The 9998-nt window shown below is 36.6% G+C and overlaps 1 protein-coding gene across 4 annotated transcripts in view; it reads left to right on the top strand.

Annotated features, from left to right (window-relative positions):
* Positions 1-1675: 1675 nt before the first annotated feature.
* The window catches only part of LOC122093840 (uncharacterized aarF domain-containing protein kinase 2-like), a 14155-nt gene continuing 5832 nt past the window's right edge, over positions 1676-9998 (top strand). For 2 of the 4 annotated variants that reach the window (XM_042664368.1, XM_042664370.1), the window contains exons 1-4: positions 1677-2175; positions 2928-4266; positions 5317-5574; positions 9739-9894. In XM_042664368.1, coding sequence (XP_042520302.1) covers positions 2168-2175; positions 2928-4266; positions 5317-5574; positions 9739-9894 — 1761 coding nt within the window. In that variant the 5' untranslated portion in view covers positions 1677-2167. Of the gene's footprint in view, positions 2176-2927; positions 4267-5316; positions 5575-9738; positions 9895-9998 lie in introns of all 4 variants that reach the window. The other 2 variants (XM_042664369.1, XM_042664367.1) reach the window with 2 other exon arrangements.

Below are 9998 nucleotides of genomic sequence, written 5' to 3' on the forward strand. Positions count from 1 at the left end.
TCCCCCCCCCCCCCATCTTTTTTATGACTGACTTATAGACAATTTTGACAATTTTGACAAATTTGCAGACCAACATAAGGATCTAAAAGCTAATCAAATCCTACCAAAAAAAAAAACTAATGAAATTAATAGGTATTAGTATCACAAGCTATATCGATCACTGGCTATAAAAAAATGCGTCCGTATTGATATGGTATTCAGCTGTTCAGGCTAAGATTAGACAAAATTTCAAGAAAAGACATTGTATTAGTCGATATCACCGATCAATATTGATATTGTACCAATGATACCGATACGTATCATTCTATACAAATACACAAATCCATGAAGTTAATAGTAAGAACGACATTATTTTGTAGAATGGTCATGTCCATAGAACATCTGAGTAATCCATCTTAGCTCTGCCATGCAAGGTTTTAAAACTTGAGTTGTGACAAATTTACCTATCTTATAAAATTTAGTAGTCTGGATCATTTTACTCTTATACTTTTATCATGGATTAGAATTGAACCGATAAAGGATTGTGGATCGATCTCAGCCAATACAAATCTAATCTATTATCTAAAACTATGATGCCATGTGGATTGATGATGTGGTAATTCTAAATATTAATTATCTAAAGAATGGTTTGAATTTTTCGTACTTAAATACAATCATGTGTCTTTCCCATTTATTGTCATGGACCTTTTTGATAGTCTACTATTGATCGTCCCAAATAATTGAAAAACTTAATTTTACCACTTGGGCAACTTTAATTGAAGGTAAGACTTGACATCTAGAGGATCTTTGGGTCCATCTCTTTACTAAATTTCAAACCTCACATCTGGTAGAAATAGATATTATTCAAAAAAAAAAAAAGAAAAAAGGACTGACCATTTATAAACATCGTATGGGAAGTTCATAAAGCTTACTACATAAATAATTGATGGGCTTGGATGGTGTAATAGATGTAAGAGAACATTGGGTTATATTATCGAAGGAGAGCAACCATTGATGGTTATACTTTTCCTCCACTATGGTTGTAGGAAAATTCACTCTTATATTTTTTAAATTTTCAAAAAAAGAAAAAAAGAAAAATAAGGTCCCGAAGTCTTGTCTCTCTTTTTTCATAACAGAGGGCAAATATGTTTTTTTTTTTTTTTTTTGGCTAGACAAGAGGGTCAATATGTCATTTTATAATGTGAGGAGGAATAGACACATGGACTTAAATGGATAGTCGAAATCCAAATTCAAATTCGCATTCCTATTCATTTAGGGGTATTCATTTTTGATTAAAGAGTATCAAGAATGAAATATAAATTATCAAAAATAATAATTCAATCCGAGTAAATAATCAATTAATGATTTTGAAAATTCTTGAAGTATAATCAAATTCTAGATAATGAAGAAAAGAGTTGAAACAACTTAGAAATGTGGACTAAGAACAAATCATATTCATTGAGGAGAAATATTTGGAATTTGAACCACACAAGTCAAAGAGTAAACAGATAATTAAAAATTCAAATTCGATCTACGTCCATATTCATTTAAGGGTATCTAAATCCGATCAAGAAATATGTGAATTCAAACACATCTGATTCGAATTCCATCACTGACCAATCCTTTACATCCCTAAAATAGACGGACGAAGGCGTTACCAAACCCAGCGCCGCCCAGGACAGAGTTAAATTTTCCAAATTTTGGATTGAAAATTTGACCTCAACAGAATTAGCACGTGGCAGATATCAAGGGCCTCACAAGACAGAGGGCGGAGTTCTTGCCAGGCCTCGCCTCCTCTGTCCGGAATCCGGTTCCAGTATATGAAAACAAACTTGGAATGTTACGTGGTAGGATATCTCATTCGCCACAAGACCCAAACCTCCCCTTCTCCAAAGGGCCGGCCACCGGCGTGTTGCAACATCGGCGGAAAACGAAACAGAACTGTAAGCAGTAGCAGGAAAAGGTGTTGAGAAAGAAGTGGGGAAAGGTCATTAGTTGAAATAGTAAGCGGCGAACCAGTTGGGATTTGTGAACAATTGGCCACATCGAAACTTGATGGCTACCAACAACGACGATGGCAATGGCTGAGATGACGACGATCTTTTTTTGCGCCAACGGGTGACAATGCCGGCGGGAATACCTCACCTGTGTATTATAGTTAGAACAGCTCCAACTGATAGCATTCATCATGTCAAGGTTGGTATTTGGTTGTGAAAGCTCTGAGAAATTCACGTTTCTTCATTTTTCTCTAAATTTGTTTCCTTCTTGTTTGCGTGATAGGGTTTTGGTTTCTTCTCTCCCTTACCCCATGTTCCCTCTTTCTTTTCTTTCAACGTTAGGGATTTCAAGTTCTAATTTCTCGTGTTGATCGCAGTTTGGTAATTCCAATGGTCGTGTTTGGATACTTTTTAGTTAGGGTTTGGACTGGAGCACTGTTGTGTTGGCTTTGTATTCCATCCTGTTTCTTGAGTTGAATTTGATATGTTCGATTAACGTTTGTTCGAAGATCTTCTGGATCGGACTCTGTTTGTGCTGTTTTGACACAGATTTTGTTCTAGTTCTTCAACTTCTTTAAATTAAAGTTTCTGTTGAGGTAATTTTAACCAGGAACTACAGTTTTATCTCGTTGTCGTGTTGTTTTGATGTTTTATAATTTTCTCACTTCCACTGTGAATGCCTGCACTTGGGTTATTGGGATACATTTTTGACCGGATTCCTAAATCTGAAATGTAATTGAATTGTTCACGGAAGTTAAGAGGTTCCTTATTCAACCGGACAGGAGATGTGGAATCGTGTTTGCTTAAAAAAAAATAAAAATAAAATAAAAAATCAATCAATCTGTTTACTGGTTCCAGCTCATGTAGCTCAAAATTAATTAATTTTTACTTCTTAACTAGATATCATTTTTCTTGGTGAAAGAGTAATATGTTTTTCTGTTGGAAGTGTAGGTTTCTTTCATTTGGAAACATTCACACAATCACACGTTTTCTTCTCGTAAACCAGAGGAACAGCTTTGCAGAAGTAAAGAAGAATGCAATACTTTTCACCCTCGCTCTAACTTCCTCCATGAGCAGGTCATATTCATCCCGTAGTTTTTCAAGTCAAGGACATGCATCAATTAGATTATACAAAGTGAGGGAGAATTTATACAAGGCTGTATATTCCAAGAACCTCACTTTTTTCTCAGCAAGTGATTATGTGACACATCATGCCCAAGTAGCTTGGAAAAGGCTTTCGCATATATGTTCATATGGAGGCTCACCGTTCCCACCAATAAGTAGGATCGCTTGTGCCGTCAGCTTGGCATTGGCCAGATCACACCTGGTTGCTCCTAGCATTTTTGCCTTTATTATAGGAGAGGTTGCATGGACTCAAAGAACTTGGGCAGATGCTGAGTACTTCCCTAAAGGGAACAATCTATACATGCATGCACGGGATGGACATGTTTATCTGACGTCGGTTGTGTTCTCAGTCTTGGAGGGTGCTATTTTGTTTTTGAGATTTATATATTTGGCAATTTTGTTTTCTCCTGCAATGACAATGGCTCCATTTGTAGATTGTTTCAATGGTTGTATTAGGAAAACATGGCTTCACCTTGTCCATCGTACACTAGAAATAGCAGGCCCAGCATTCATAAAGTGGGGTCAGTGGGCAGCCACCAGACCAGATCTCTTCCCTAAGGATCTATGTACTGAGCTTACGAAGCTTCACGCAAAAGCACCACCACATACCTTTGCCTACACAAAGAGGACTATTGAGAAAGCATTTGGCCGCAAGCTTCCTGAAATTTTTGAAAATTTTGAAGAAGAACCTGTAGCATCTGGAAGTATTGCCCAAGTGCATCGAGCTTCTTTGAGATTTCGGTACCCTGGTCAAAAGGTCAAGCCCATTGTAGTTGCTGTGAAAGTTAGACATCCTGGAGTTGGTGAAATAATTAGGAGGGATTTTGCGATTATTAATGTGATTGCCAAAATATCAAATTTCATCCCTACCTTGAAGTGGTTGAGGTTGGATCAAAGTGTCCAGCAATTTGCTGTTTTCATGATGTCTCAAGTTGATCTTGCAAGGGAAGCTGCTCATTTGAGTCGGTTTATTTACAATTTCCAAAGATCAAAAGACGTGTCCTTTCCTAAGCCTTTGTATCCACTTGTTCATCCTGCTGTCCTGGTGGAAACTTTCGAGAAAGGAGAAAGCGTTTCCTACTATGTTGATAAGCTTGAAGGAAATAACAATATTAAAAGTGCACTTGCCCGCATTGGGGTTCATGCACTTCTGAAGATGCTTCTGGTACAATCTCTTACGTTTTAGTTTTTTTTTTTTTTTTTAATGGTAGTTCTTTTTCTCTCTCCTTTCTCTGTTTAATCTAATGATTAATTGGGTTTTCAACTATTCAATTTTTTTGTGGATACTGTAAGACATCAGTAGCATTGGGTGTGATCAAATTAATCAGTGTTAGTGGTTTATATAAAATATGTATGTATATACTCCTTACATTATCCTAAAAATGGGATTTGGAAACTAATGATACAAGAAAATCAGTAGCTAGAAATTAGAAACCATACTTACCACCGTCTTACTCAAACTACTAGAAACTGCTTACCAGTACTAATTACCTGACCTTTCTTACGTGTTTTAAGGAAATTACTAATGAGGCCCCAAAATCAATCACCCCACTATTAGCCATGCCCAGACCAATAACCCACTTCTTTAAAATCTTTGCAACTATCCCTCCTGCATTGTATTGAATCCCATTGGCTAGGGTGGCGAATTAGAGGTTCAACATCCATTTTTCTATGCTTTCCCAAAAGTGCAAATGTTATCCATCTTGAATTAAAAAGTCCTTGAGTTAAATGAGCTGCATGGGAAGAGCTTCACAACATTGAGGAAATGTTCTCACTCCAATCAGATAAATATAATGCTTCTTTATCATCTAGATGGTTACCTTGCCAAGCTTGGGTTGATGGCACTTATAATTTTGCAATGTGGAGGCTGAGGTCACCATTTCAAAATATAGATCATATGAACTAGACAATGACACAGAAAATTATGGTGTCAATCTGATTTAAGTGTTTGTAGAACTACATGTGACCTTCGATCTAGGTTATTCTTATGTCACTTTTGGTGTCTTGCATTCTGTCATCCTTGGGTAGCTGTATACTTGATGTCATAGCTGTCCACTGGCACTAATATCTCAATTTATGATATTTGAATTCCAAATCCTCGCAATTAGCGTAGCAAGTTTGCGTGATGGTAATTGTTTTTCCGCTAGACAATTAAATGAGTCGTTCAGATAAGAGTGCTGGAATTGAAGTGTTTGAGGTATCATATTCTTTTCAGGTGGACAATTTTCTCCATGCAGACATGCATCCTGGAAATATCCTTGTCAGGGTGGCCCATAGCAAATCTTCGCTCAAGCCCAAGCCTCATGTCATTTTCCTTGATGTAGGCATGACTACTGAGCTTTGTAAGAGTGATCGAGAGAATTTACTGGAGTTCTTTAAGGCTGTTGCCCTTCAAGATGGCCGCATTGCTGCGGAGTCCACACTGAGATTGTCAAAACAGCAGAGCTGCCCGAATCCTGAGGCCTTCATTGAGGTAAAAGATATACATAGCATTGTTAGTGGACTGAATTCTAATAAACACATTGTTCTTTGTAATTCCCTTCAACAAAGGTTTTGCAAATCTGTCATTTATTCCTAGACCAAAGTTATATACCAGATCTCTTTATTAGATCTGAAATACTTCCTAATGCTAGGATGTTATTAAGATCCCATCCTTGTGAATACTGGCCTAAAAAAAAAGTTCGAATCTTAACTTATAAAACTTAGGAAAGTTTTTGATTGAGGACAGCCTAGGGATTTAGATTTCTAGGACTGAATTACAAGAAATGTAGAAAGCTTAGAACTAATTGATGTTAAGAAACTGAAGAAGTTAGAGGAAGGATATTAAACCAGGTACTGTTATGGGAGTATACAGTATTCATAAGATGTATGTAAAGAAAATGGAAACTCCGGAAAAATACTTTTTAACCCAGCTTTAAGACTCATCTGAAAAATAGATGAGTATTAGATGTATGTAAAGAAAATGTATTTGTAGGACTGTTGGGGTTAAAATGTATCCGTAAGATATACGTAAAGAAAATAAAACTCCTGAAAAATCCTTTCTGGCCCAACATTAAGACTCATCTGAAAAATAGAAACTAGGCATTCTTAAAACAGATACATGTCCCCAAGACTTAAAAAAGGTAAATTGAATTGATGCTCTTCCCAATGCCCAATACTCATTATCGGGACTGTATATTTGACCCATTAGGCCCTTGCAAGTAAACCTATCAAAAACCAAAGCCTGTAACCACAACATCAAAACAGGCATCATTTTTCACTTCCAGTTGCATCAGTTTTACTATTTTGGTAGATGATGACACTCTTAGAGATTTAAATTAGTGATAGAGAATATGGGAATGGTGATAAAGACTACTAATAGAAAGTCCAAAAGGCGAAGGATCAAAAACTTGAGATGTTGGGTAGCGAGGGAGAAATTTTGGGAAATTGATCAGAAAATAAAGAATCTTCTAAGAGAATCGGAGAATAGCAGATAAACTTCCAGGCTTGCTCAAGATTCTTATCAGATTGTATGGACTTTCTGAGGGAGAAACATCATTGTTTGAATCCTTGAAATGCTCTTGCATCTACCCCTTTGATTGGGAGAAACTTGGCCATGAGTTCTGTTCTGTAAATAATCAACAAGGCACTCTCACAATGATCCAGTGAAGTAACCTTAGAGAATACTTGCGATAGGAAGATAGTAAGCAATAGTGTTTAAGCTAATCTGGAAATATGAAATTAAGGCACATGACTTCACATTGTCTTTACATCAAATATTTCTGCATAATATGTGTTTTTCAATGTTCTTTGATTCTTTGGTTGTCTTTGTTGAATTTTTTAAACACAAGATTGATTTATTTCCTTTGCCGTGTTGTTTTCATAGATTCCCCCCTTCTTTTCTTCTCTCTCTTGAGTATAGTACCCATATTCTCATAACTTTCTTGAAGTTGTTCATGTGAACAAGATACTGTTTCCAAATATTGCTTGAGATCTTGAAGTCCAATGAGAATTCAGTATGATGTAACAATAATGAAAAGAATTTTTGATTCAGGCGAACCTAAATTTATTAGAGCATCAATCCGTATTTAAGTTCCTTTTAGTAAAACTTGATATAAGAATTCTCTAATTTGGAAATATGGTCCCCAAAGAATCGAAGCTTCATCATCTAAGTTCAGCTATTTTGGCAATATCATGCCATTCCAAATTGCGTTGGCAGTTGAGAATATGGAAATAGAAACAAAGATTTTGAAATAAGAAAATTTAGATAAAAAAGACTAAATCAAGAATTCAGGGGAGAAAATTCAAGGAAATTGATTAGAAGATAAATGAACAAATTAAAAGAACCAGGTTGAAGTAGTTATAAAGAGTTCTTGAAAGTATTAAAGATTTCAGTAATCCTCTCAACAGCAGGTTAAGAACAGTAGAAAAACTTCTGCAATTGCCCAAGGTTCTACTCAATTTGGATAGACTGTCTGGAAATCTCGAGAGAAGGAACTTAGAACTTCAAAGAACTGGAAAACAAAACCGTTAACCTAAGCTAATAGTTTACCGTTAACAGCAGTGGAATGACCACTGCCCATCTAGTAGAATACCTGTAGGCATGCTTATAGTTATATTCCATAACCAAAATCCTGAATTTTAATTGTATATTGTGTGTTTGTGGAGCCTTTCTTGAATTCCTACCTTTAGGAAAAGAAAAACGAGTCTTAACACTCCTAATCCTAATATGGCACCCTTTTTTATTTTAGATACTCCTTTGAGTGGTTGATAACTTTCCAATTAAGTTGTGAACTTAAGAAATAGATTCAAAATAAATTCTGAATCAACTTTTCTGACATGGTAATCCCATCAGAGACCAACACCCTATTGATATACTAGTTGTAGCTTTCCCAATACAGTCTGGAAGTGCACAATCTTGGTCTTGGGAAAGGTAACTGATTAAGTTCTCAAGCAGTGGCAAAATTATACTAAACACAGGTTTGAGCTTTGAAAATAAGCCTAATTAAACAGAAACATTTAGTGGAGCGGTATAAGGGTCTTCTATATTTATTCTATCAAAAAGGAGAAAGAAATGCAGCAAAGGGTGATAGAAATAACCAAGCTAATAGCTTGAAACTTAAAAAGGAAAAGGGGAAATCAGGCATGAAGAACTCCCACGAGTTGAATTTGTTTTTCCAAGTAAGACACCATCTTTTTGAAGTATTAGTTCCTCTTTAGTTACTCCTATTACTTACACTTTTTCTACACTTTTTTGGGGGGGGGGGGGGGGGGGGGGGGGTGGTGTGGGGACTAGATTCTAAGATTGCTGTGCCGAGGTCCGCTGACTTCACCCTCTAAGGGCGTACCTAGTGGATGAGGCTTCCTCCACTGTGTGGTCTGGGGAGGGTCATAATGTATGCAGCCTTTCCCTGCTTCGTGGTGAGGCTGTTTTCCTGGTTTAAATCCGTGATCACTACTTGGCCACAATATAGTAACCATACTGTTGTACTAGATTATAACATAGGATGGGCTATAAATAATTGTCAATTAGAAGAATTCAGAGTCTGAATATAAGATATGGTTGACCCATTAATTTCTACTTGTAAGCATTTAAGTTGTAGGCTTGAAGCAATAAGATTTTCTTCATTTATCTTGAACTCAAAAAAAATCCAACTAGGGGTGTTACTCAGGGTGAATTTGGGTTTAATTTCAGTGATATCAGGCCAGGCTTAGGCTCATTGTGGTTCAAAATTGATCACTTTCTCAACCGAGGCCCACTCAAGTTGCACAGCTAAATCCAAGTACAATGGGATCTTCAAAGTAATCCTTCTCCGTATACTAGGTTCAACAAAAATGTCGGTTTCAACCAGGATTATGCCATTGTAATATGTGAAATGGGTTCTAAATTTGGTCCATTTCGCGGCTCAACTTGAAATGGCCATTTCGGCAGTCAAATGATGGAATTGTGCTCTAAAACTTCTTCTAGTACCTAGTAATATGTGAAGTGGGTTTTAAATTTGGTTCATTTTTCTGGTCAACTTGAAATGGTCATTTCAGTTGGCAAATGATGAAATTTTGCTCTAAACTTTGTGTAGTACCTATTTAAGCATGTTGATGCATATTTGAATCATTAAATTGGAAAAAAACACCAAAGTGGGAGTTTGGTTTGGACTCTAGGTTGCTAGTGTGTGTCGGATTCTATTGTATACGTTCCCTTATATTGCCTATTCTACCAATAATTTAGTCTTATAACCTATAACATTCAATAAAAATAAGTGAAATATGCAACAAGAATGAAGAACCATAAACATGGAAAGCAGTACACAATTTGGACCATTTTGAGCAAATTTTCAACCATTCTAGTCATTTCGCTAAAATTTCGACCAAAAACTTGTAAACCTGACAAGTTGGTGGTGGGGTTTCGTTTCAACTAGGGTCGAAACTGAAATAAATAGTCGAATGTTGAACTATGCTTGTATGCCATCCACGAAATCTGAAGTAAAAAAAAAAAAAAGAAGGGGTGGGGGTGTGATTTAGCATGTGAGCTGCAAAATTGAGTTGAGAAATCACCCATGGAGAGTTGACGTTGTGAGGAAGGTGACTTACCAGTGCAAAAGAAGTAGCAATTCCTTTTTGGCTATCTATGTGATATTAGCATTTTTTTTTTTTTCAACAGGAGGTGGAGAAGGCATTCAGTTTCTGGGCTACTCCAGAAGCGGATGGTTTCAATGCTTCTGAGTGCATCCAGCAATTGCTTGAGCAAGTTCAACGTCATAAAGTCAACATTGATGGCAATGTTTGTACTGTGATGGTTACTACTTTGGTTCTTGAGGTATATACCCAATTTTGTTTGTTTCTTCATTTCATGTGATGCACATTACAAGCCTGTGAAATAGTGAATAAATCTACCCCTCCCCACTGCCCCCCCCCCCCCCC

This window comes from Macadamia integrifolia, chromosome 11 (genome assembly GCF_013358625.1).
Source record: "Macadamia integrifolia cultivar HAES 741 chromosome 11, SCU_Mint_v3, whole genome shotgun sequence".
NCBI lineage: Eukaryota > Viridiplantae > Streptophyta > Magnoliopsida > Proteales > Proteaceae > Macadamia > Macadamia integrifolia.